The sequence below is a fragment of the Acinonyx jubatus genome, chromosome B4 (assembly GCF_027475565.1).
Source record: "Acinonyx jubatus isolate Ajub_Pintada_27869175 chromosome B4, VMU_Ajub_asm_v1.0, whole genome shotgun sequence".
NCBI classification, from domain to species: Eukaryota; Metazoa; Chordata; class Mammalia; order Carnivora; family Felidae; genus Acinonyx; species Acinonyx jubatus.
Window position 1 is genome coordinate 128,494,413 of NC_069387.1, and position 26,878 is coordinate 128,521,290.

At 54.4% G+C, this 26,878-nt stretch overlaps 1 protein-coding gene across 1 annotated transcript; it reads right to left on the minus strand.

The window, feature by feature from the left end:
• Window positions 1–9,712: 9,712 nt before the first annotated feature.
• TEX33 (testis expressed 33) lies at window positions 9,713–22,903 on the minus strand. Its single transcript, XM_053226752.1, has 6 exons — window positions 22,786–22,903; window positions 19,575–19,644; window positions 16,102–16,534; window positions 14,089–14,233; window positions 10,084–10,194; window positions 9,713–9,882 (listed from the first exon to the last, which is right to left on the minus strand). Exons 2-6 carry the CDS (start codon window positions 19,604–19,606, stop codon window positions 9,785–9,787), a joined length of 819 nt encoding a protein of 272 aa, XP_053082727.1. The 5' UTR covers window positions 19,607–19,644; window positions 22,786–22,903; the 3' UTR covers window positions 9,713–9,784.
• Between the last annotated feature and the right edge of the window lie 3,975 nt (window positions 22,904–26,878).

Sequence of the window (26,878 nt, forward strand, 5' to 3'; positions counted from 1 at the left end):
TCATTTTATGACAACTGGTTTCGGGGCTGAGGATGGAACTTTGTGGGAAATTCCTGTGAAAAGACCAGACCGGAGGACAGAGCAAGACAGAACGCCTGTGTGTGCATTGGTAAAGCGTTTCAAAACCAGACCCGTGGAGCCCTACCCCAGGGGTGGGGCCCTTCCAATTCTAGGTTGTGTCCCCAAGAAGCCACCCCTGCTTGCACACTTGTATTTGGATGTGTGCATGTTAGCGATGCTTTCGTATGCCGTGCATTTGCGTGTGTGTGTTCACAACTATGTGTATTTGCACTATGCGTCGTGTTGATGGGTACCTGCCTGTACAAGCGTGTGTGTGATGCGAGTATGCGTTTTCTTAGGTGATTCTGTGTATGTTTGAGCATGGTGTGTGTGTGTGTGTGTGTGTGTGTGTGTGTGTGTGACAGAGAGAGAGAGAGAGCAGGATTTTGTGTTCTGGATCACGAGAGCCTCAGGTCTCCAGCTGAGGCTGCCGAGGCAATATGGCAAATGGCATCCATGACGCGACCCCTAACAGGTGTTCTAGAACGGAAAGAACTCGCAGCATATAACAACTCCATCCAAACCCCTGCACTAGGAGACCTGACCAAGCTCTCACGTGGCTAATAGCAGCATCAGTCCGTGTCCCCAGGATGAGCCCAGGCTCCCGCCGAAATGCCAGCCCGGGCAGGCTCAGGGCCATCAGAACTTACACTGTTCTAGCCAACACCTGACCATAGGGCCCTCCGCTCATTTTCTCGGGGCATTCACTAAAAAGAACTTGGACTTGTAGATCTTTCTGTGGCCCCTTGGATACCTCTCTGGATCTCTTATGGCCCAAGAGTGTCTTTCTCTGGGACCTGAAAGCCATTCCTTTGAAATGCAGTCATCTGGAAGGAGAAGCCTCTGTCCCCCGAGTCTCTGTGGGAGGACCGGATCCCATCTTCTTAGCAGACAAGCTGGCCTGGTGGCATTTACGCTGACCAGCCCTTTGTAACTTGTCACTTGAGCTCTTCCCTACACCCCCGATCTCCCTTTCAAAGTCTGTGTTTTCCCCTGTTAACTGATGTCTGGCTTTGTTCACCTCTGATGTCACACCCCCGCCCCCTTCCCCATTCCGGGCCCTTGACCCGACTTCCGCCCCCAGGTCTTCGTGGCCTCCCAGGGACCTGCTGAAGGCTGCAAGTGCCAGGGAGCCTGCGCCCTGGGAGGGACTCCCATCCCACGACCTCTGGTGGGATGATTCTGACGTCCGGGGTCCACACGGCATCCAGAGCTCCTTGGGGAGAATGAAGCTCCTTCCAGTCGTCGGAGCCGTAACTTACCAGATAACATACACTTCGTTCACTGGCTTCCTTCTCTCTCCTTCCCCACCGGCCTCTCCCGGGAAGGGGCTTCGTAGGATCCTCGCCCCAAACTCTGAGGCCACCTCCAAGGCTCATGCCCGCCATCAGGGCTCTGCTCCCAGGGACTGTTCTTGAGGTGTTTTGTGTTGGGTTTTTTGTTTGTTTCCAATGTCTCTCTGCTCGGCAAGCTGACGACGGACGAGGACTGCCCGGTATGTGGGTAATGTGTTTATGTGTCTCCTGCAGGCAAAGCCTGGCTCACACTCCAGAGAAAGGGGGCCTGGGGATCCGATTTCTGACCCTACGGGCATCCTTCCCGTCCTCTCTCTCGGCTTTTCTGCTTCCCAACTGAAAGGGTTTCTTCCTTTTCTCCTTTCTTTGCTTCTTTCTTTTTAAAAAAAAAAAATTTTTTTTTAATGTTTCTTTATTTTTGAGAGAGAGAGACAGACAGAGACAGAGGGCGAGCAGGGGAGGGGCAGAGAGAGAGGGAGACACAGAATCTGAAACAGGATCCAGGCTCCGAGCTGTCAGCACAGGGCCCAACACGGGGCTCGAAGCCACGGACCGCAGGATCATGACCTGAGCTGGAGTCAGACGCCTAACCAACCGAGCCACCCAGGGGCCCCACTTCTTTCGTCTTTAATGATTTCTGGGGAGCAAGGGCATGTGGGCAAGAATAAGACAACAACAGCATTTATCGGGCGCCTCCTCTGTGCCAGGCGCGACCACAGGGCGCCACACTCAGGGACACTTCTGGCCCTTACAGCCGCCCTGGGCGGGAGGCTCTCTGTCCCATCACAGATGAGGACCCCAAGGCCGGGAGCAGGTTTAAGTAGCTTGCCCAGCACCTCACAGCCATTCGGTGGCTGAGCCGGCACCTGGAGGGAGACTCCTGAGACCCGGGTCCCAGCGCTGCCAGACCCGAGCCGAGCGGGCAAGAGTCACGAGGTCACTGAGATACCACTTCACTGGCTATTGTGTGCCTCAGTTTCCCCATGCGTTAAATAAGAAGGCACGGGGTCCCTCGACGGCTTCCAGACTTCGTGCCCCGTGCTCTTGTTTAGGGAGGGAGCCCGTGATCTAGAGACTCCCAGTTCACAGTCTGGTCACCCCCAAACGCCCCCCTGGGGTGAGTTTTCTTCGCACACACTGCCTGGCGCTCACTCAAACCAAAGGCTCTTCAGGTTTTCCTCCTCCTTCCCCAGCTTTAAAACATCGCTGGCGCGTCACCGTCGGGAAGAATTTAAAGACCAGCAGCAAATACTGAAAATCTCTGTGTGAACTTCCTCGTCTGGATTCCTTATACGCACACTCCGGAAGCCTCGTACTCATTCTGAGAAAGCCACTGTTTACCCTTGCTCAGAACAGCGAGTCGGGCCCTGTGCCCTAGTGGCCAAGGGCATCGACTTCAGGCTTAGACCACCCAGATTCAAATCTCAGCTCTGGCACTTACTCGCTGTGTGACCTGGGGCGAATCACTGGACCTCTCTGTGCCTCCACTTCTGGATCTGTAAAATGGGGACAGTAAAGGCCCCTACGTAGGCTGCAGGGGTGCCGTGAGGGAGTCAACACAAGGAAAGCCATCAGTGCTGGTTACTATTCCCAGTGGAGCCCCCTGCGGTGTGAGTCTCCAGTCGGGGGAGATACGGTCTCCCCAGTGACTCAACTTCTCTGTGCTGGACATTTGCAAAGGGGCCGGGGAATGGGGCGTTACCCTGGGTACTGGGGTGAAACAGACCCAACTGAAAGGCAAAACAGAACCTAGGGGAAATCCGTTAGGAGCCAGAGGTGGAGAGAAAGCTAAGGAAGAACCGTACAATCACAAGGGCTTGAGAGCCTAGAGAACCAGAGGGAACGAGCTCTGGGACTGAGCTGGGGCCCGTTAAAAAACAAAATGAGGGGCGCCTGGATGGCTCAGCCAGGTAAGCGTCCGAAGAGGTCATGCTCTCACGGTTCGTGAGTTCAAGCCCCGCGTCGGACTCTGTGCTGACAGCCCGGAGCCCGCTTCAGATCCTCTGTCTCCCTCTCTCTCTCTCTGCCCCTCCCCTGCTCTCTCTCTCTCTCTCTCTCTCTCTCTTCCTATCTCTCAAAAATAAATAAATAAACCTCACAAAATTTCAGCTCAGTAAATCTCAAGATCTCATTGGCTTTATTCACAGATCAGCCGGCATCCCGGATGGAGGGGAGCTCTGGCGAGCTGTACAAAACGGAAGGGCTTTATAGGCGGAAACAGGGCGGGGGCAATTAGCAAAAGAGAAAGAAAAGTTCAGACAAGGTCACCTTCCCTGAGGGAGCAGAGCAGGTGCGCAGATGACATCTTCCTTCCGGGGGATGGAGAGGCCCTATGGCTGATGACCTCATCGGTGCTGACCAGAAGAGCCCCCGGAGGAGGCTGGAAAGGCGTTAGGTGAAGTATGAAGCGTCCCCTCCCCCCAGCCCCCTTGGTGACTTGGCGTAAGTGACTCCATTTTGGGCCTGGGGTTTTCTTTTTAACAGGGGCAAATAAGCAGCAGTGGCACCCTTCACTTCGGACCTCCGCAAGGCCGGCAGTCACAAATCCCCTTCCCTCAGATCTGGAATGTTCTGCCCCACCAGGACCCTCACCCCCTCCTCCAGGGCTCCAGCGATATTCACCCTAAGTGTCCTGTGGCCTGGAGCAGGACATCACAGCTCCTGGGGGCCTGCTCGTGCTGCGCCTTCTCCCCTCGTCCTGTCCTGACCCTCTCCCTCCCTGCTGATAGGTTCATCTCTGTCCCCCATTATCACACTTCAGCCTGGGAGCCCTCTGCACAAAGGACAACTCATAGCCATTTCTCCCATGGTGCCACACACCTGGCACATAGTAGGTGTTCAGCAAATACCAGCCCACTGGAAGGAGATTGGAAATAGGAGAGGCCCAGGCCTGCCTCCCGGCCATTGCCTGCGGTGGACCATCCTTTTCCTTGTAAACCAGGGAAGGTAGCAATACAGACCAGTGAGCAGAAGGCTGGGATAGCCCTCACTCAGCCGCCTTGTGCAGCACCGGTTGTAAAACTCGTCCCCCTTGTCCCGAGGACAGGCTCACTCTGATTACCGGATGACAGGTCGGATGCCTGCAAGGTTGGCCAGACGGAACAGGCGGCCAGGCCCTTCGGCGGCCACAGTTCTCCAGGAACCTTGACAATGAGCGTCTCGGTTCACACATCGGTCCATTTACCGCCACCACCCCCCCAAAACAGGGTTACTCTTTCCGGGCTGACTTCCCGGGTTTCTGAACCTGCAATTTTAATAAAATCATTATTATCGTCACAGGTGTCGGTGGCTTGCTCCTTCTGTGCCAGGCACCAGGGGGAACAGTGAACCCTGCCTGCAGTAATTTGGAGCGACGCAATGAATTCTAGAGCATTCCAGGTTCTAAGAAGTCTTGCACAAAAGAAACCTGTTTAGCCTTATTTAAACCAGCATAACCCAAACCCATGTGACAAGGGGACACTTTTTACAGAACACCTATCAGCATGGTGCTGTGTTCCCCAAAACCTGAACCTGATGGAAAGAAAGGAGCGAGCATTGATTACGCGCCACGTCCTGGGCGTGCATTTTCTCGGGTGATCCTTACACAGACCTCGGCTGCAAAGTCTCTTGTCGCCTCTGGACTACAAACCCGCATTTGGATTTTCCTCTGCATTTGCCGCAGTCCCTGCTGGCTCCTCCTTTACCGCAGAGGCCGTGAATCCCGAAGGGAGAAAGGGAAAGTTTCTGTCTGCCACCCCGCGCCGCCTCTGACGGTTTGGATTTGCAAAGCTGGCCACATGGACGGCTCGCTTTCAGATTGGACATATATCCACTCAACGGGGCCTCAATTTCCTCATCTGCAAATGGAGCTGTGGGTAGGGGCAAAAAGAGGCGTGGTTAGAAAGATGGAAGGAACCTGACGATCTCTAGGTTCCTGGATTTATGAAGCCTAAGGACTCGGCTTGCAATTTAGAGAAACTGCCACCAGGGGGCGGGCGAGACTAAGAAAATAGCTCTACGAGGTCTTGGACTGGCTCTGGAGTGAAGAGCCTCAGAATTTGCTTTTTTAGGTCCTCCTTCAGGTTGTACGTGGATAGAACAGAAATTATGAAGATGGTTCTGAATCCCTCTGAGCAAATGAGACGGCAAGGATGAGAGAATGGATAACTTTTCCGCCATGTGAGTTAATGCAGTGTAAGTCCTGGTCCCCGTACCTCCTTGAAACTTAAGAATCACTGTGAATGTGAATGGGGGGCACTGGGTGGCTCAGTCAGTTAAGCATCCGACTTCACTCGGGTCATGATCTCACAGTTCATGGGTTCGAGCCCCGCGTCGGGCTCTGTGCTGAGAGCTCAGAGCTGGAGCCTGCTTCGGATTCTGTGTCTCCCTCTCTCTCTGCCCCTCCCCTGCTCACGCTCCGTCTCTCTCTCTCTCTCTCTCTCAAAAAATAAATAAACATCAAAAAAAATTCTTTTTTAAAGAATCACTGTGAATTCCACCGTCTAGGGGCCTCAGAAGCACAAAGAGCAGTGTTGGAAACAGCACCAGTGGGATAAACGCCTTAGGTAAAAAATAAGTTTTTAAAAAATTAAGAAAACCCATGCATGTCTGATCTTGCCGGTATTACAGCTTCTCTGTCTCCAGAATATTCCATGTTTAATTTCAAAGAGTTCCTCTTCCTGATCTGAGGTGAAATCTTTAACTGAGGCTAAGTCATGAAATCTGTTACAATGTCTCACTTGTGTCCAAACTGAAATTGCCAGCTTGCCTTTAAATCAGCTCCCCAGCATTCAGTTACTCCACCACCCTTTCTAGCATGTGCGTTCTCTTGGAGGGTGTCTCTTGCAATTACAGAAGGCAAAACTGGGTGCCTGGACGGCTCAGTTGGAAGGGCACCCGACCCTTGATCTCAGGGTTGTGAGTTCGAGCCCCATCTCAGGGGTCGAGATTACTGAAAAATAAGCTTAAAAAATGTTAAGCTATCCAGAAAGTGAAGCATCTGAAAAGCGCTGAATCAATGCCATGTGAAGCTAAAGTCGCAGCATCCTTCCAACCCACCTCCCCTGCTCTTCGCTGAGTCCGTCAGCAAGGACTCACACGGTTCCGCGTGTACCTTTTGAAGGTCGCACAAATGATGTATGTCATACTGAAGGGCTCGTCCTGCAGACTGTCGTTTCCAAAACCCACGGAGACATACTGGGAGATCTTTCCACGCTGGCGTATGACGACCTGGGTCATGTCTTTCCCCTGCTATAGATCCCCCCATCTGTCCATTTCTCCTGCTGGCGGATGTGTAACGTGCATACAACGCAGCGATGGGTGTCTTTGTGTGGGGCTCCTTGTGTGCATGTAAGAGCTTCTCCAGGCTACACAGAAATGGGAGTTTCTAGGCTGTAAGATAGAACTTCAATGTTGCTAAATTCTTTCTTGCTGTTCTGTGCTCACAATTCATTGCGTGTATGAGGGGTCCCACCCCACCTACACTTGCTTTTTATTTTATTTTATTTTATTTTATTTTATTTATTTATGGGAGAGAGAGAGAGAGAGAGAGAGAGAGAGAATCTTAAGCAGGCTCCACACTCAGTGTGGTGCCCAATGCGGGGCTCAATCCCACAACCCTGGGATCATGACCTGGGCCCAAATCAAGAGTCAGTTGGTCACTCAACCAACCGAGACACCCAGGCGCCCCTACACTTGCTTTTTAATATTTGCCAACCCAAGGACTTTTTGTGCGTATCTCTCTGATCCCTGGCGATATTCTTCTGTCTGGTTTCTTCAGTCATTATTAACCCTTCTGACCTGGCTAGACTGTGAGGTAATGGAGGAAGGGGCTGGGTCTCACATCTGAGCCCCCCTCCCCCCAGGGCGCAACCCCATCCGGGCACAGATTTCTCCGTCTGCCTTTCCCATCTGGCCTCTGTGCCCCACCTTGGGAGCCCTACCGTCCAAGGTTAATAAGACACCCAGGGTGTGTGGGCGACCCAGTACGCCGTGCTGGGTTTCTATTCACACTGTGCCCTCCGTCTCGAACCCTGTGGTTCTTCCAGTCCATCTTTTTTTATTTAAAAAAATTTTTTTAATGTTTATTTTTGAGAGAGACAGACAGACGGACAGACAGAACATGAGTGGGGGAGGGGCAGAGAGAGAGAGAGAGGAAGACACAGAATGCGAAGCAGGCTCCAGGCTCCAAGCTGTCAGCACAGAGCCCAACGCCAGGCTCGAACTCACAAACCACAAGATCGTGACCTGAGCGGAAGTCAGCCGCCCAACCGACTGAGCCATCCAGGCGCCCCTCTTCCAGTCCACCTTAACGTACCTGTTCATGTGCCAAGACTCAAGAGCTACCTCCTCTGTGAAGCCCTCCGTGACCACCAGCCCCATCCCATCCCAAGCTCTCCTTGGTGCTTCCTCTGCCCCGTATGGACTTCTTGCTGCCCTGTGTAAAACTGCTAAGCGTCCGTATACTAACGTGTCTGTCTCCAGCTTCCTGTTGAGCTCAGACAATTTACTTGGCCTCTCCAAGCCTCATTTTTTCATAAAGATGATCGCTCTGAGGACTGGTGTCGGGATGAAAAAGATCGTGTGTGTAATCTTGACATATAATCATAGGCACCTGGCACGTCATAATTTCTCTGTCAAAATCGTCTGGGGTCCGCTATCATTGCAACACTCGGGATGGCTCGTATTTTTCAGCTGCCACATGTGGTGGGCGGATAGTCGCGACTCAGTAAAAACGAAGTCTGGTTTTCCAGCACGAGAGCAGTGCCTTGTAGAAATTCGGTACCCGGCAAAGAGGTTGAGCCGAACCCAGCACCGCGCACATCATTAGGTACCCAATCGATATTAAATCAAGTCAAGTTCACTTCCGGTACAACACCTTGGTCCAATCTGATCTTGAAGAAGTCTCTCCCTTTTGCGGCCCCGCTCCTCCTGGCAGGGATCTGCTTTGCATTCGTCCAAAGCATGACGATCACTGAGGCAGTCTGGTATCGTGGTGAATCCCCCTGAACCTCTCCTGTCTATACCAATACTCCTGCACAGTCTCCTACTACGAGTCTGGGCTGGACCATATGTCCTTTTGACCACAGGGACCTTAACAAGCCTGTGCAAGACGCGATAAGCTCTTACACATCAGGGTCTTGTCTTCTTGGAAGGCTGCTGCTTGGAACGCAGTCACCATGTCAAGAGGAAGCCGAAGCTGGCCACAAGGAGGGTGGCCCCCAGCGACGGCGCCCATCCCTGCTGAGGCCCCAGGCTCGTGAGAGAAACCGCCATCTCGCAGCAGGTGCCACGCGGAGCAGAAATGAGCCAAACTGCACAATCCCAAGCAAACAGATGAGCCTTGTCGTTTTAAGCCTCTAGGTTTGAGGGTGGTCTGGAACACAGCAAGTAATGGCCCAGTGGGACAGGTGTAGAGAGTGCACGTCAGTGGCATGCGGGGTTGGGGTGAGCTGCTGGCTTGGGGACCCACCAGGTAAAAAAAAAAAAAAAAAAAAACAAACAAAAAACAAAAAAAAAAACCAAAAAGAACTTCAGGATCAGCTGGTAGACGTGACTGTCTAACCTGCAACCCCATCTCGGGGGGGCGGGGGGAGGACTCTTCCTTGGGAACCCAATTCCCAGGTCCTCCGGGGATCGTGACTGGTTAAGGATGACTTTGGCTTAAACAATGCAAAGTTGCCCAGGCTCCAACGATAAGAAGCTCAGAGGCGGCGGCTTCCGGCCAGGGGGATGGGGCAGCTCAGCGAGGTCGCCGACAACCCACATTGTGCCGCGGCGTCTTCGATTCCCCCCAACCCCGCTCCCAGACTGTCTGCCAGCTGCGGTCTGCCCTGCGTCTTCCTCCCTCTACACAGCAGCGCGAGAGAGGGATGCTCCCCCAGCTCTCCCGGGGGCGGAGAAAAGAATTTCCCAGAGGGCTCCGCGCGCTCCCACCTCTCCTTGCTTCTCATTGGCCCAAACTGAGTCATACGCCCATTTCTGAACCAATCAGTTTGTGTGTGTAGGGGGAGGGGTAAAACTTACCCTGAGACCAATCAAACCCACCCCTGCCTCGGAGGAGGGGCATGTCTGATTCTTCTCAAGTCCAGGGGCTCCTGGGGGAGGAATGGGTGTCTGGAAGTAATCGGGGTTCAGCTAGGGAAGGCATCCAAGGTTCAGTTCCCGCAGGGACCACTATGAGGCCCCTCCCACAGGGTATGGGTGCCTACCGCTCGGCTCCCACATCCTGCCCGGGAATTATGAGGGAAGGGGTGCGTGTCTAAGGGGAAGGTCTGGGGTGAGTTTGGGCCCTCCGGGCTTATCTCCTCCCTCAGCTGGCCTCTCCAGCACCGCACATCAGCCCCCACCCCAACATGAAAGGGAGGCATCACAAAGAGAACATTCAGACGGGTGTCTTTCTTTATTCTTTGCCATTTCTTGGAGTGGAAGGCACCTCTTCTCGGTCGTATCTAGTACTTTGAGCTTCTGCTTTTGCCCTTCTCTCCGTATTTCTCATCCAGTGCTTTCTGTAAGTTCATATTCATAGCATTTTTCTGGTGCCACCGGCCTGCAGAGAGCAGGGAAGGAGCCAGCTCAGATCATCCAGAGGATCTCTGGAGTGCCCCGGGGCCCCAGCGGTGATCCATGCCTCTTCCAGGCCCGCCCCAGAGCTCTACCTGTTGCTGTGGCTTCTCTCCCAACCTTGGGGCCAACACACCCTGCCCAGGTAGGGGAGCGCCCGCCTCCCTCACCGCAGCCCCGAACATACCCAGATCATCCGTCTTCCTGCCATGCCAGTGATCTATGTCCCTCACTGATTTCTCAATCACCTCTGGGGTGTAGGAGGCCTTCATAAGGCTTGTCGTCTCCTCGGAGGCCCCTGTGGAACCCCATAAAGAAATCCCAGAAGCCTCAAGTCAACGGAGGTCAGGCACTCAGGGTTTCATACCTGGATGTCAGTTTCCCCAATGGATGGTGGACTGTGGAAGGTAGGGGTGTGAGGAGGCGGGCCTGGGTTCAAACACCAGCTCTGCCATTCATGGAGTGTGACTTCAGGCCAGTGTTTAACCTCTCAGAGCTTTGGCCTCTTCCTCTATCCAAAGGAATAACATTTTCTTGCAAGATTGGGAAGATCACATTACTGGAGATTCATTGGAGCATCTGGCATGGGACAATCAATATGTCCATTTTTCAGAAAATGTATTTCTATGCGTACAGTTAAACCACACACACACACACAAAAGAAATAAGTTACCATGATCAAAAGTCAGCAGAAACACCAAACAGAGGACCAAATCCCCAAAGATAGCAAGGATTCAAATGATCGGTCACAGGATGGGAAATACATGAATTTAATGTTTCAAGTCACGAGAGACAAAAAGAATAAGCAAAGAATAAGAAACTACCCAGAAAGAATAGATTAAGAAAAGAAGCAAATGGGACCTCAGAAAATGAAACATATAGTAATTGAAAATTAAGTTCAGGGGCGCCTGGGTGGCTCAGTCGGTTAAGCGGCCGACTTCAGCTCAGGTCATGATCTCGCAGCCCCTGAGTTCAAGCCCCACGTCAGGCTCTGTGCTGACCGCTCAGAGCCTGGAGCCTGTTTCGGATTCTGTGTCTCCCTCTCCCTCTGATCCTCCCCCATTCATGCTCTGTCTCTCTCTGTCTCAAAAATAAACGTTAAAAAAAATTTTAATAAAAAAAAATTAAGTTCAGTGGATGACAAGAGGTCTGGGATTATCTTTGAAATAACGCAGGGCAGGCTGATGGGTGGGTGGGAGAAACAATGGAACAAGATTGGCCACGTGTTAAGAATTGTCAAAGCTGGGTTATGAGTGTGACATGTAGCCATTTCATTGTTCTCTCTTCTTCTAAGTTTGAAAATTAGCATCTGAATGTTTAAAGGCACATTCAGGGGACAGGGAAAATAGTTGATTAAATGCAGCTAAGTCAAAATGGCCAGCGGGAAGATATAGACAAGGAAATTACCTAGAATGCAGCACAGAGAGGGGGAACCTTATCATAAAGCAGATGATTGCCCCTAATTTGAGGCTATAGATTCGACATACTTCCAGCTAAGATCTCAAAAGGGCTTTTGTTTTGTTTGTTTTTTGTAGAAATAGACAAGCTGCTTCTAAAATCTCTGTGGAGGAATCAAGGACCTAGACTAGCCAAGGCTTTAATGCTGGTAGTCGTGATGGAGAGGGGGGCTGATACCTGCCCAACCAGATACCGGACTACCTCTCACCCTTGGTCATTAAAAGCATAACATTGGACAGTGGGCAGGACGGAGGACCTGGAAACTGACCCCTGCACATGTGGAAGCTTGGTGGACACCAGTGGAACCACTGTGGGTCACTGGGGGGGGAAAGGCGGGACTATTCAGTAAAAGGTATTGGGAGAGTTGGTAGTCCACATAAAGGAAGAATTAAGCAGGAATCCCTACTTCTCACCGACAACAGAAATCAACTCCAGGGGGATTAGGGACCCAAGTGTGAAAAGCAAAACTAAATATTTTAGAAGACTCTGTAAGAGATTTTCTTTAAGACTCACACGGGGTAGGATGTCTTCAACCCAGTCTTTCTGGAACTCTATCTCTCAGGAAATAGTAATTCCATCCTCCCGGCTTTTCAGATCAAAAACCTTGGAATCCACCTTCATTCCTCTCTCCTACACCCCAAATCCATTTATTGACATATTCCGCGTGCTCTAGCTTGCACAGATACCCAGGCACCTAGTACATCAGGCCACCTTCAGCCTGGCCTCCCTGGGCCGCCATATTGCACAATGGTGCCTCCCAAGTTGTGCAGGGTCCCAGCCCTACTCCCTCGACCAAGCCACCATCATCTGCCCCACCTGGATCTTTATAGTCAATTCCTCACCGGTCTCCCTGTTTCTGCCCCAGCAACCCTGCCACAGTTCTCAACGGCAACTAGAATGGTCCTTCAACCTAAGTCAAAAACATGCCATTCTCCTGCTTGAGACCTTCCCAACCCCTCAAGAGGAAAGAATTTCTGGCGGCCTTCCCCACCCAGCTCTTTGCCTTTCTGACGTCCTCTTTCTCTCTCTCTCTCTCTCTCTCTCTCTTAAGTTTATTTATTTATTTTGAGAGAGAAAGCATGAGTGGTGGAGGGACAGAGAGAGAGAATCCCAAGCAGGCTCCTCACGGTCGGCACAGAGCTCGATGCGGGCCTCGAACCCACGAACCGTGAGATCATGACCTGAGCTGAAATCAAGAGCCGGGCGCTTAACTGAACGAGCCAGCCGGGCGCCCCCTCCTCTCCCTCACTCTTGTTCAACCACAACCTGGAACAGCAAGCGTAAGGCAGACAGAGTGAGTGGAAACGAAAGGGACACACGGGCAAAGCTCACCGGGAGTTGGTGCTAAAGGTGAAGCCCAACTGGACGGCCCTAGCCAATTTCCGGAGTATAGATAAATAAAATAGTAAAATAGCACCGCGATGCCAGTTAAGGGAAATTTAACAAGGGACTCTTGTGAGCTGGTGCAAGCTGGTGGGAGCGGCTCCAGCACAAGCCCTGCCAAGGCTGTGTCTCTCAGGCTGGTGATGGGCGCCCAGAGGCTTTTGATACTATTCTTTTCCCTTTGTGTGGACATTACCCCACAAGGGTGTGTGTGCCGATGGGTGATTATTGTTACAGAGACGAATGGAAGGCAGGGACCCTGAGATCTGGAGCAGAGGACAAGCTGAGCTGTATTCTCTCTCCCTCCCCCAGCACCACCCCTCCTCCAGGCTCAAAGAAAAAGCCAGGAAGGCTTCCAGTGGCTGTCTGGTTCCTTGGGTGACAGGGATCGGAGCCAAGTGAGGAGGTCTGCCAGGCCCTGGGGACGCTGGAGAGGGCCTGGCGTGACAGAGGGAGGAAAGAAGAGGGCCAGACAGAGGTCATATGTGGCAGTGAGGCCGAACTCGAACGTGGGGGCAGAGAGAAGCCCCCTGCACGATGGCCGCGGAGCGGACCCTCGTCTGAGCAATCCGTTAGCCCTTGGGAACAGGGTCCCGGTGGGGAGGGGACCTGAAAGACTGGGGCTTTGGAGGCAGAAGAAAACCATGGGTGTGAGCTCTGATCTACCTCCTGTTACTGAGAGGTCTTGGGCAAACTTTCCGATGCACCTGTGAAATGAGCTAATAGTTCTTGCCCCCCAACAGACATGACTGTGGCTGTCCCTTAGGAGCCCTGTAAGATGTCCGGATCTCCAACAGGCCCTGTCCCCCTGGTGCTGCCACCACCCGTGCTGGGAAGGAAAACTAATGGCCCGCCAGCTACTCACTTGGAGTCCCAGGCCAAGCGGCTTCACGCGGCACTTCAGAATCCTGTCACTGACCCACTGAGGGCCACAGCATCATTATTATCCCCACGGTGCCAAAGAGGTGACCGAGGCCGAGAGAGGTGAAGGATCTTGCCTGAGGCCACACCCAGGGAGTGGCAGAGCTGAGCTTTGAACCTAGGGAGCCCGATATTGTCGGCACTGTGACCAGATTAGGACACAGGAGGCGTCAGAGGGAGTGAGGGACTGTTTGCCAACTGGGATGGGTCGTCTGCATGGGGAGGACAGATGTGCCTGGAGCCTGGACATTCCCAGCACGCGGCACGGGGCCTGGCCCGGAGAGGGCCCTTGGTGGCTGTGAAATGAGTGTCCCTGGGAATGAGTCCCAGGTCTCAGAGCCCATAGGCGTCCGGGAAGGGGTGAATACCCCAAAGGTGAATACCCCTGCCACTATGCCTGGCAACCTCCACCCTTGCCCTTTGACCTGACCTTGAAACAAGTTGGACCGCATGTTGTAGCCCAGATCATAGTAGTCTGAGAAGATGGCGTTGATTCCCATGGGACTCTGGGTCCTGCTGGGCCACGAGTTGGCCCTCTTCTGGCCCTCAGAGCCTTCACCGATGGCCCTTTGAGCCTGCGCGGCGAGTGAGGAAGAGACCAGGGAAGCAGGGTCAGCCCCCTAGTTCCCCTCCAACTCCTCCTCCCTCTCACCCTGCTCTCGCCACCTCCTACCCCACCCCTACCCTGCAGCCTTCAACCAGGCCCGGGGCCAGGGACTGGGAGACCTGAAAGCCCTCCACCACTCACACGTCCCCACGTGCCACACGGGCATCGGAGACGGTAATGATCATAGAGCCTCTTCCCTGCTTTGAGCACCTAATGTATACACCGTCAGGAGAGGTCTTCATAAGGTAATGTTCTTCCTGCCCTTTTATACATGAGGAACTCGAGCCTCGGGGCAGGACTCGCCCTGCTGTCACAGTTGGCGAACCACAGAGCCCCCAGAACCGAGGCATCACCCAGGTCAGCTCTGGGTGGCCCCTTAGATTTCATCAGGGCCAGCCCCCTCCTGTAGCGCGGAACCGAGGCTCAGACTGGCTGAGGAACCAGGAAACCGGGGTGGGGGTCCCAGTTCCGCCATAGCCCAGCTGCTGACATCGGGCGAGTCTCTGCCCCTCTCCGGGCCTCAGTTTCCCTACTTGTAAAAAATGGGAGTGGGGGCCAAACTGGATGGTCATTGAAGTAGCTTCCAGCTCTGATATTTGCTGGCTCAGTGACATCTGTGATGTGTCAAAGCTAGACAGAAAAGCCAGGTCCCTATTCAGGCCCAGGACAATGATGACCAAAGGGCAAAGTGATGCCTTTCCGAGGCCGAGAGGGGCAGTGACAGGTAGTGATCATAGAGCCAACCTCAGGTGGGGGCAAGGTCCTCAAGACGTTTGGGATTGTGACTTCCCAGACTAGCAGGTGGGTGTGGTGGGTACCACACCTTGTGATGACAAAGCAGAGGGGGGCCCGGCCCACAGCCTTTGTGATCCTTGTAACTCTGTTTCCTGATTGTGACCCCAAGTGGCTCACGGCACCTCCCTGAACTTCTCTTGTACCATCTGCTCAAAAAAGAAGCCATAACTCGCACCATGTGAGGTTCGAGATGATGGCTTTGAAAAATATCTCTCAAGGGACGCCTGGGTGGCTCAGTCGGTGAAGCGTCCGACTTCGGCTCAGGTCATGATCTCACGGTCCGTGAGTTCGAGCCCTGCCTCGGGCTCTGTGCTGATGGCTCAGAGTCTGGAGCCTGCTTTGGATTCTGTGTCTCCCTCTCTCTCTGACCCTCCCCCCTTCATGCTCCGTCTCTCTCTCTCTCTCTGTCTCAAAAATAAACGTTAAAAAAAGAAAAGAAAATATCTCTCAAAACGCCAGACCAGGAGAGCTCTTAGCGTTTGACCAGAAAGAGCAGTTTTATGTCAACTTTTCAGTTGATCAGTAGGGACTCCACTGAATGACCTATCGGGTGGGGAACAGTGCCAGCATCGACTAGCAATGTCTGCCTTGTGCAGGATAGGAACCGTGTGGTATGCGTGTCACGTGTTTGCCAGCCCGATGTCGCCCAGCTGCCTCCCTTTACAGATGTAGGGACCGGAGCCCTGAGAGGGGAAGTAACTTGTCCAAAGTCACCCAGGAAGTAACCTTGTCCAAAGTCACCCAGCATTCAGGGGCAGAGCCAGGGCTCAAGCCCAAATCTTCTGAGTCCCAGCCAGTGCTCTCCATCCACTCAACGCAGTCTCCTTCAGGAGACTGGTCCCAGTTAAAAGCATCTAATCCGAACACCAGACTTAACGCTGAAAAGTCCATAAGGGCCAGAACAGGCAAGTGCACAGCCAGCACTCGTTAATGATATTATTGTAGAGACTCTGTACTTGAGGGCAGGCTCCTTGCGGGTCCCCCTAAGTCTCCATGCTGAACCCACCTGCCGCCCTCAGCCTCCTGTGCCCGCTCTGATACCTGCTCCTCAGAGACCAGCTCGTCCACCATGTTGCTCCCAAACTTGTGACGGATGTTGTCAGGAATGACGCTGCTCTTCTGGTCCTGGGCTCCCGCGTTGGGACCTTCTTTCAGTCCTTGGCACAGCGGATCCCCCTCTCGGATAGAAGCCTTGCTCTCCCTCGAGGAGGGTCTGTAATCTGCCTTCCTCGGAGACCCACACTGTGGGTCCAACCCCGAGGACAGAGAGTCCCTACTGATGGCCGTTGGGGGGGGAGGCCGGACCTCCTCCAAGTGGATCTGCCTTAGGGCGCTGCCTCCCTGGTACAGGCTCTGCTGTGGGGAGACTGGGGCCTGGTACTTGAACTTGGAGGTGCCCACAGGGCTGCAGGTAGTTCTCCAGGGGTCCGTGTCCTGCTGGCCTCCCTCGTTGTTCAGATGGACCCTGGTCAAAGTGGTGGTACCCAAACAGGGGGAGTGAGGGAGGGGAGGGAGGGAAGGAGACAGATAAATGCAGAGTGGGGGACAGGGAGGGAGACAGCAATGGGGCAACGACGCTCCCTCTCCTCTCCTTTCTGAGCCTCCCGGACACTCTGTCTGCCTCTGCATCTCTCTCTCTGCATCTTCAATAAACTCTGCTCTCACTTCCTCTTGGCTTGAGTTTCATTTCCATCCTGTGAAGAGCCAAGGGCCCTCTTAGCTGGTCCGGCGGGACCTCTCCGGGTCCTCGGACCTAGCCAGCCCGCGTCAGAGGGACGGTCAAAGGGACGGGGACAGAGAGCGGTCACAGCAACCAGCGGAAGCACAGGTGAGAAATCAGGAGAGACCAAGGAAGACGGTGGCTCCGTTGGCCAGGCCTCCCACGGGACAGGATCAACCCACACTGGTTTTGACAACAAGAGCTGCAGCCCTGAGGCCTGGCCGCGTGTGACCTTGACCTCTCCGCGCTTTGGTGAACCTAGCTCCGTTTGATTAGTTCTCTTCCCGGCTTTGAACCCCACAGCGATCCAGTGAAGAAAGCCAGCAGCTTGGCAGAGGGAAGTTGGCAGAGGGCTTCCTTGGCTTGGCCCAGTCATGGAGCTGGAGGGGCCAGGTCCTTGCTCCCCATTCAGAGCTGCCCCCCCAACCCCCACTTCCCTCTGCTGTTTTCACTCTGCAGGTGGCATCACCCCAGCCATTTCAGGCTCTCCCACCAGCAGCCGCACATTCTGGCCCGGACTTCTAGTCCCAGCCCGCCGGCCGCATTCTCTTCACCCACCCCTGGCTCCCACCAAACGGCGGCCCCTGCCCCACCCCCACCTTGTGATACCCCACCGCCCAGCCCCCGCCCCCCCTCGGGCTGGTTCCGCCACCTGGAAGGCCTGCCCTTCCTTCTCCCGGAGTCAAAACCCTACCCTTCGGTTCCTTCAAATGCTGTCTCACCAAGAATCCTCCCTGACACCCACCCCAGGCTGGCCTGGCCGCAGGCTGCACACATGTCTCACCACCCTGGGCTTTTCCCTTTCTCCACACAGCCTCAGCCTCACCCCTGCTCCTCAGTCTTCCATCCCAGGTTCCGGCTGCAAATGCGTGCGGGGAGCTTCCCTCCAAAGCATTCTAGACGGCTCCTCCAGCCCTCCTAAGGAAACATAGTTTTGCTTCGCTTTTGTTTACAAAGGAGACCGGATTCTCCCTGTTGCTTTGTAACTTGCTGGTAAAAAACGCACCACTGTGCCTCGGGGATTGACTTACGGCGGCAGACACAGACCTAACTGGGCAGGACTTCGCAGCTGCCCCGCGGGTGGGCATTCAGAATGTTCCAGGCTTCTTTTCCAGAGAAGGCCGCTGGACAGCAGCGGGTTTTGACCCCCGGTCACTGGGGGTTTCATTTCACTCTCGCGGGGCGCCGTCACCAAGAGGTGGTGGTGCTCTGTGTAAGCCCCTCTCGCCCCCACCATGAGGAGCTGTAGACCCTTCCCCGGGGCCGGGGGTGGGGGGCGGCAGCGCCTTTAGAAAAAGCTTGCCTTCCTTCCTGCCCCCCACCGGTGAAATCAGATGCCCTTCCATTCTTGCTCCTTTGTCATCCACACAAAAGGCAGAGGGAGAACCTGTTCCTGAGGCCGGACCAGATGGCCTTCCCTCCATCCAGTCCTGCTTCCCCCCCAGCGAACAAATGGGCGCGCTTCTGGGGACGGCCGAGGATGGGGACGGGCACCCTTCTCAACAGAGCGGAGGCAGAGTATGGGGTGCGCTCAGCGCCCACCTCATCAACCACGGCCCCTCCTCCTGCCCGTGGAGGGCCTGGGGCTGAGCACAGGATGCTGAACTCAGGACTCAAGGGGCAGGGCTCCCCGTTTCTCCCAGGATGAGCCCCTGACTGCCTCATCTATCCGCAAGTTACAGCGGAACTGCCCGCCCACCCTCTGCCAGCCCTTTGGGGTGACGAGAGCTTCACTCGCCGGACACTGGTTCAGAGAGCCGGTATTCACTAACCATCCACCGAGGGAGCATGGACCGCGTTGGGTGCTAGGTCAGGCCCTGGGGACACAGCAGGGAACTAAAGGGCCAACCCCTGTCCTCTTGGAGCTACATATTTGTGGAATGAATGAATGAACGAATGAACAAATGAACGAAGGAACGAATGAATGAATGAATGAATGTCGCTGGCATTTCAGGGACCTCACTGCAACTCTACCAGCCTTCCATCCCTTCAGCTGTAAAATGGGCAGAGTAAGGGTCAAATGGTCAGTGGTTCGTTTCCCCAGCTTGGCCCTCGATCAGAATCGCGCCCCCGCTCGTTACACATCTGCGGATTCCAGGGCCCTCCCGGCGCCTGCATCAGAACCTCGCTGGGAGAAGCTGGAATCCGAGCCAGACTGAACAAGGCCGGGGTCCTTGGATTTTTGGAGACAGCTTCCAGCAGGTGGGTCCTCCCCGATCTCACTGGAAGGCCACTCACCATGGGGCGCCTCTCAGAGCTGACCCAACCCAGTCACGCCTGCATTGAAAGCCCTCCTCTTGTCCTGAGGGCAGAGCCCCCAATGCAGGGGTCAGGCCCCCACTCAGCCTCTCCAGCCATATCGACTTCTCTAGGTTCCACCAAAGCACCAGGTCTCTGACTTCTAGACTTTTGCCCACACTGTTCGCCATGCCTGGATACTCCCTTCTCGCCTCCTTGGGCCACACCACTCCCTGGACGGGGCTCGCTCAGGACCTCCATGTACTTTCCGGACACCCGACCAGGCCCCTGCTGGGTTGTCCCTCAGCCCTGCCCTCAGGCGCACGCTTCCCCCTGAGCCCTGCAGACAGGACACGGCAGAGAGGTGGATGGGAGGGGCCAGCGATATTCCTCCCCCTGCCTTTGATTTCTGTCTTCAAACAGAATGCAGAGGGAGTCAGGGCCCCACAGTGGGTCTGGAGACCCAAGCAAGACAGAGACCCAGACCCAGAGAGGGGGAGAAGGGGCTGTTCCCTGCTGCCCCCGGGGTGTCCGAGTGGAACTCATCCCAGGCCAGCCTGTCCTACCTGCTCGGCAGCTCAGGTCCATGGACTCTTGTTCTGGGACAAGTAATTCCAAGCTTTGTCCTGTTGACCAAGAAACACATGTGGTCGTCTCAGATGACACACAGTCTCTGCAGAGGCGGGTGAGCTGGAGCTGAACACGAAGGCCCGCAGCTGTCTGTCTGGCCCCCACCCAGGGGCCCCTCCATGCTGTTTCCAATTCTCTCTGGTACTCAGCGAGCCCCCCATCCCCGCTGGCCTGCCTCCTGGACCCCTGCCCACTCTGCCTTCTCTGGAAAGCCCGGTCACTTCCAATGCCGGGGCCCCAAAGACGTTTCTCAAAGAGCCTGGAGGCCCCAAGCCTCGCTCTTGCCTTTTGCTGCCTTTTCCTTCACTTCTCCCCGATCTGCAGCACCCTGTGCTCCCCTGGGAGCCCCCAGCGGGCCCCTGGTTGCGGGGTGCCTTGCCCCAGGCCCCCCCGTCCTGGTGACCATCTGCCTCCCTACAATGTGTCCATTTTAACAGCCGGTCGCTCAAGCCTGAACGAAGGGAACCGGCTTGGCCAACACAGGAGAGCCGAGAGCAGGTGTTAGATTAATGCCTTCTGTCTTTTATTTTTTTAATGTTTATTTATTTTTGACAGAGAGAGAGAGAGAGAGAGAGAGAGAGACAGAGCATGAGTGGGGGAGGGGCAGAGACAGAGGGAGACACAGAATCTGAAGCAGGCTCCAGGCTCCAAGCCATCCGCACAGAGCCCAAGGCGGGGCTCGAACTCACAGACCGTGAGATCGTGACCTGAGCCAAAGTCGGACCCTCAACAGACTGGGCCACCCAGGGGCCCCTAGTGCTTTCTGTCTCATTCACACTCTCTCTCTCTGGCTCTTCTCGGCTTCCTTGCTCTGCCGCAAACAGCTGCTATGTTTTGAGCTGCCCCGGGGAGAGGCCAACAGCTCATGAGGAATGGAGACCCTTGGTCCAATGGTCCTCAAAGAACCACCTGACCCTTCACCCGAATGAGCATGGCCGGGAATCCTTCCCTGGTTGAGCCTTCATATGAGAACACAGCCCAGCGGACACGTTCATTATAGCTCGTGGGAGACCCTGAGCCAGAGGCCCCAGTCCGGCCACACTCAGGATCCAGACCCCCAGAAGCTGTGAGAGAATAAATCTGTACTTTTGTCAAGCACATAGTCTTAAGTGACTACGCCTTGTGGTCATTTGTCACGCAGCAATAGATAGCCAGCATGGATTCCGGTACCGAGAATGGGCCGCTGCTGTAACAAATAACCTAAAACTGTGGGTGTGGCTTCGGAACCAAGCGGTGGTTGGGGCGTGGGTAGAGTTTGAGGAACGGGATGGAAAAAGGCCTCAATTGCCTGAAATGGATAATGAGTAGAAACCTGGGCTTGGAGGATGTACGAAAGGATGTGAGGAACGTGTTCTTCGAACCTGGAGGAAGACGTGTCCTCGTTAGGTAGCGAGGGAAACTTAGGGACACTGTCCTTGACAGTTAGGTGGAAAGCGGGACATGTGACTGATGCACCAGGAGAGGTAGCAAGGGAGATTTCCAAGCAAAGGCACGGAAGGTGCCTCCCGGTTTCTTCCTGTTGCTTCCAGTGAAGTATCACAGGGGGAAGAAACACTGAAGGAACCACCATTAAACACAAAAGAGGCAGAACTTGATGGTTTTGCAAAACCTCATCCTCTTCAGGTGCCAAAATTCAGACGACACCTGGGTGGCTCAGCTGGTGAAGCGTCCACTTCGGCTCAGGTCACGACCTCGCGGTGCCTGGGTTCGAGCCCACGTGTCGGGCTCTGTGCGGACAGCTCGGAGCCCGGAGCCTGTTTCGGATTCTGGGTCTCCCTCTCTGTCTGCCCCTCCCCCACTCGCACTCTGTCTCTCTCTGTCTCAAAAATAAATAAACATTAAAAAGAAAAATTTTTTAAAAGCAGGCATGTATATTATTGGGGCCTGGAGGGGCCACTGAGGTAGGCAGTCCACATGGCTCCGGGGGACCCTGTCCCTGGGTATTCACACTCTTGTATAATCCCTCCCCTGGCACGTGGGCTGGGCCTGTTGACCCGCTTCTAACCAATAGAATAGTGGATGGGATGCCACTCGGAGAGTGAACGTAGAAGATTGGGACTCCGTCTTGTCCACACTCCGTCAGGCTCTTGGCTCGCTCACTCTGACAGAAGCAGCGGCCATGTTGTGAGCTAACCTCAGGAGAGGCCCCTCTGGCAAGGATCTGAAGGAGGCCTGTTCAAGAATCCATGAGCAACTGAGCCCTACCATATGAGTAGCTCTGGAAAGGGGTCCTCCTCTAGTTGAACTTTGATTATATACCGTGAATGACCTTGAGAGATGGCCGCCATGGGAGTGCATCTGCATTTCTGACCCAAAGGAGTTGTGAGATTAAAAAAAAAAAATGTTCTTGGGGCGCCTGGGTGGTTCAGTCCGTTAAGCGTCTGACAGGGGCTCAGGTCATGATCTCACGGCTCGTGAGTTCGAGCCCCGCGTCGGGCTCCGGGCGGACGGCTCGGAGCCTGGAGCCCGCCTCGGATTCTGGGTCTCCCTCTCTCTCTGCCCCTCCCCTGCTCGTGCTCTGTCCCTCTCTGTCTCTCAACAATAAATAAATGTTAAAAAAAAAAAAAGTTTTGTAAAAAAAATGTTCTTAAGCCACTAAGTTTTGGGGTGATTTGTTACACAGCAAGGGATAACTGATACAGCTCATCTGTTAGGCACTCTTACATTTAGTAGATTAATCCGTCTTCATAAGGAAGCAGGTGTTCAGAGAAAGTATTAACTCACCGTCTTTCACAGATGGAGACACTGGGGCTCAGAAAAGAAATAGGACCTCAGCCAAGTGGTACCGAACCCAAGCCCGACCTCTTCTGCCTCCTTCGAGTGAGCCGTCTGCTCCCATCCCCACCCCCCCATCCCAGTCCTCCCCCTGCCCATGTGCCCACAGCAGTGTCCTATCTGCCCCAGTGACACTCCCAGTCCATAGCAGCCTGGACCGGCTGGAACAGAAGTGGGGACTCCCTGCCAGTTTCTGATCTGGAAAGAAAGGTCCCAAGAGACGTCAGTCAAGGAAGACGGGGAAGGAGGTCTGGTTGGGCCCGGGGAACTCTTCCCTCACGAGCAGCCCTGAATAGAGAGAGGGATGGCGAAATCCTGGGTCCCGGGAGACCCCCGGCCCACCTCACAGGCCCCTGCCTCACCTCTCCACTCTCTCTCATGTCAGCTGAAGTCCAGGAGCGCAGATTCACACGACAGACCCGCTCCTGAAGACCATTGGCTGGGTGCCAGGGTGCCCCCCTCCCCCACTGTTCACTGGAGTCGCCATGGTGACCGCTATACATAGGGCTCTGTTACCTCAGAGGGCCTGCACCCCCCACCCCCCTGCATCCCCACAGGGGAACAGAGGCCGGGGGAAAGCCGGTACTGAAGGGGAAGGAGGGGCCTTCAAGCATTGCTCTGTCTCCACTCAAAATGTTTCCCGAGCCCCGCACATGTGACACACGGAGGGCTTGGATGCCATCAGGTGGAAAGAAAGTTCTCGGAGCCACAGTGGATTAAGTAGAGCGATCAGTGTTGTCTGGAGAAAGGAGTCAGGGCTCTCGGAGGGGCCATCTGAGCTGGCCTCTGAGGGATGTATAGGAGTTTGACAGTTTAGAAGGGACTTGAATACTAAAGGCGTGAATGTGGGGCGCCTGGGTGGCTCCGTTGGTTGAGCGTCCGACTTCAGCTCAGGTCATGATCTCCGTGAGTTCAAGGCCCGCGTCGGGCTCTGTGCGGACCGCTCCGAGCCTGGAGCCTGCCTCGGATTCTGTGTCTCCCTCTCTCTCTCTCTCTCTCGGCCCCTCCCCCACCCATGCTCTGTCTCTCTCTGTCTCTCTCTCAAAAATAAATAATACATATTAAAAAAAGAAAAAAAAAAAGAGCGTGACTTTGGTCAAGTTCTTTGGCTGAACTTTCCTCGGGTGTGAAACAGAGACAGCTCACCGCCAAGGGCAAGGGTGAGGATTGAGCGAAGTCGCTTTCGGGAAATGCCTGGCGCATTGCCCGCCACAGAGAGACGTCGCCCGTAGCCCGGTGCTAACCTCATAAGCCACTCGTCAGCAAGGCCTTCTAAGTACACCAGACTCGCACGCCCTTAGCCACCTCCACATCTCTCCCTGCCCCAGTCCAGACCTCTTGCCTCCTCCCTCGCCTCCTGGGTTTGCTCTCCTGCCTGTATTAATTTTCTTTTCTTTTTTTATTTAATGTTATTTTTGAGAGAGAGAGACAGCGCAGGCAGGGGAGGGGCTGAGAGAGAGAGACGCACACAGAATCCGAAGCAGGCTCCAGGCTCTGAGCCTGACCCGGGGCTCGAACTCACGAACGGTGAGATCATGACCTGAGCCGAAGTCGGTGGCTCCACCGACTGAGGCTGCATAACGGTATTACCACAAACTTAGCCGCTTTGCACACATTTATTATGGCAGCTGCTGTGGGTCAGGGCACCTGCCATGGCTTAGCTGGATTCTCTGGTTACTCGAGGCTCCAATCAAGGACCCAAAGCTAGCATGACAAGGATGACAGCATGGAGGGGGGAGGGGTCAGTCCCAGCCCTCTTCCGCGCAGACTCCGTAGGCATCCGGCCTGACCCAGCGTGACACCCCAGTGTCCTCAGCGTTTACCGAGCACCCACCTGCCTCAACGTCAGGCTAGGGGCTGGGGTAGGTCACTGACAGACTCGGTCCCCTGGCCCTCCATGACCCTGTCTTTGCCCAGGAAGGCTGCACAGTGGCAGCAGGGAACCTCCAGGAGGTGAGGCCTAGGCTCATGAGGCTGTGAGGAGAAAACAGACCTCCTGTGGCTTGGTCGGTTAAGTGTCAGACTCTTGATCTCAGCTCAGGTCCTGATCTCAGGGTTGTGAGTTCAAGCCCCATGCTGGGCTCTGCACTGGGTATGAAGCCTACTTAGAAAGAAAGAAAGAAAGAAAGAAAGAAAGAAAGAAAGAAAGAAAGAAAAGAAGGAAGGAAGGGAGGGAGGGAAGGAAGGGAGGAAGAAAGGAAGAAAGAAAGGAAGAAGGGAGGGAAGGAAGGAAGAAAGGAAGGAAGGAAGGAAGGAAGGAAAGAAAGGAAGGAAGAAAGAGGGAGGGAAGGAAGGAAGAAAGGAAGGAAAGAAGGAAGGAAGAAAGAAAGAAAGGAAGGAAGAAAGAAAGGAAGGAAGGAAGAAAGAAAGGAAGAAAGGAAGAAGTGAGGGAAGGAAGGAAGAAAGGAAGGAAGGAAGAAAGGGGGGAAGGAAGGAAGGAAGAAAGAAAGAAAAGAAAGGAAGGAAGAAAGAGGGAGGGAGGGAAGGAAGGAAGGAAGGAAGGAAGGAAGAAAGAAAGGAAGAAAGAGGAAGGGAAGGAATAAAGGAAGAAAGAGGGAGGAAGGGAAGGAAGGAAGAAAGAGGAAGGGAGGGAAGGAAGGAAGAAAGAAAAGAAAGGAAGGAAGAAAGAGGGAGGGAGGGAAGGAAGGAAGGAAGAAAGAAAGGAAGAAAGAGGAAGGGAAGGAATAAAGGAAGAAAAAGGAAGAAAGAGGGAGGAAGGGAAGGAAGGAAGAAAGAGGAAGGGAGGGAGGGAAGGAAGGAAGGAAGGAAGGAAGAGGAAGGGAGGGAGGGAAGGAAGGAAGAGGAAGGGAAGGAAGGAAGGAAGAGGAAGGGACGGCAGGAAGGAAGGAAGAAAGCAAAGAAGGAAGAAAGAAAGGAAGGAAGGAAGGAAGAGGAAGGGAGGGAAGGAAGGAAGAAAGGAAGGAAGGGAGAAAGGAAGGAAGGAAGGAAGAAAGGAAGAAAGAAAAGAAAGGAAGGAAGAAAGAGGGAGGGAAGGAAGGAAGGAAGAAAGAGGAAGGGAGGGAGGGAAGGAAGGAAGAGGAAGGGAAGGAAGGAAGGAAGAGGAAGGGAGGGAAGGAAGGAAGAAAGGAAGGAAGGGAGAAAGGAAGAAGAAGGGAAGGAAGGAAGGAAGAGAGAAAGGAAGGAAGGAAGGAAGGAAGGAAGGAAGGAAGAGGAAGGGAAGGAAGGAAGGAAGGAAGAGGAAGGGAAGGAAGGAAGGAAGGAAGGAAGAAAGAAAGGAAGGAAGGAAGGAAGAAAGGAAGGAAGGAAGAAAGAAAGAAAGAAAGAAAGAAAGAAAGAAAGGAAGAAAGAGGAAGGAAGGAAGGAAGGAAGGAAGGAAGGAAGGAAGGAGGAAACAGCCACCCTGAGGCACTACCAAGACAGTAAGACAGCTGACAATATGACAGCCCTCCTCACAGCCGGAGTCTGGACATTTAGATAAGGACCTGAGCTTAGGATTCCCGTGTCAAATTCCGCCTTTGCCTTTCCCGGGGCACATATTGAAATAACCACTTAGAGCTGAGCCCGTGAAAAGTGAGGACCCTCCGCCCCAACCACCCTGTGAGCTAATGGGAACTCGCTGCCCTGCTCCGTCTCTCCTGCCCACGCAGGACCTGGGACAGAGGACCGCCCTTCCCCTGGCTCATCACCGCCCCCACCCCACCCATGGCTGGGATCTGGAAGTAATCAATCTTGCGACTTGATTTCCTCTGTGTGGATGCGCTGAAACCGCCTTTAGTCAAAAGGACCACAGGGTTTTCTTTCACTTTTCCAAGAGGGGGCTCAGACGCCAAGGGGGCTACCGGTTGACCTTGTGGGGGTGGCCTGTGCCCCCCTCGTTCAGCAAGTCTGATTATTCTTTTAATTTTTTAATGTGTATTTATTAGCGTCAGCAGGGGAGGGGCAGAGAGAGAGGGAGACACAGAATCCAAGGCAGGCTCCAGGCTCCGAGCCGTCCGCACAGAGCCCGACGCGGGACTCGAACTCACAAACCGTGACATCATAACCTGAGCCAAAGTCAGACGCTCAACCCACTGAGCCACCCAGGCGCCCCTGAGCATCGCCTCCTCTGAGAGGCCCCAGGGCCTGTGTTGTGTGACGCCCATTCGATCCCTTCTTTGGAAGGCCAGATGCCCCCTCCACCATTTCTCCCCCCACCCCCCGGAGGGCTGGGCCTACACCGGGAGGGGGAGGGGGCTGGTGCCCGGCTGTCCTTGCTTTCACTTCTCTCCACCTCCTGGGGCCCCTTCCCAGTGGGTCCCCGCGTGCTCCACCAGACATGGACGACAACAGGCGACTTCTTCTGCCAGAACTAAATAATAGAGTGGCACCCTCAGGGCGGCCTCCCCAGCTAGGGGCCGCTCGGGAGGTTTCTTGCCCCGATGGGCTCTAGGGAGTCTGGAGGAGACGGGCATAGGGGGCCGGGGTGGAAGCCAGAGAGAGGCAGGCAAACACGGC

What these genes read in the sequence shown, in the direction of transcription:
- TEX33 (XM_053226752.1), bottom strand. Translation starts at nt 19,606, where the DNA reads ATGGACCTGAGCTGCCGAGCAGGTAGGACAGG. An exon ending in TGCCGAGCAGGTAGGACAGG is followed by an intron (nt 16,535 to 19,574) that starts CTGGCCTGGGAT and finishes GGGTACCACCAC; the next exon opens with TTTGACCAGGGTCCATCTGA. An exon ending in CAGGAAGACGGATGATCTGG is followed by an intron (nt 9,883 to 10,083) that starts GTATGTTCGGGG and finishes TGCTCTCTGCAG; the next exon opens with GCCGGTGGCACCAGAAAAAT.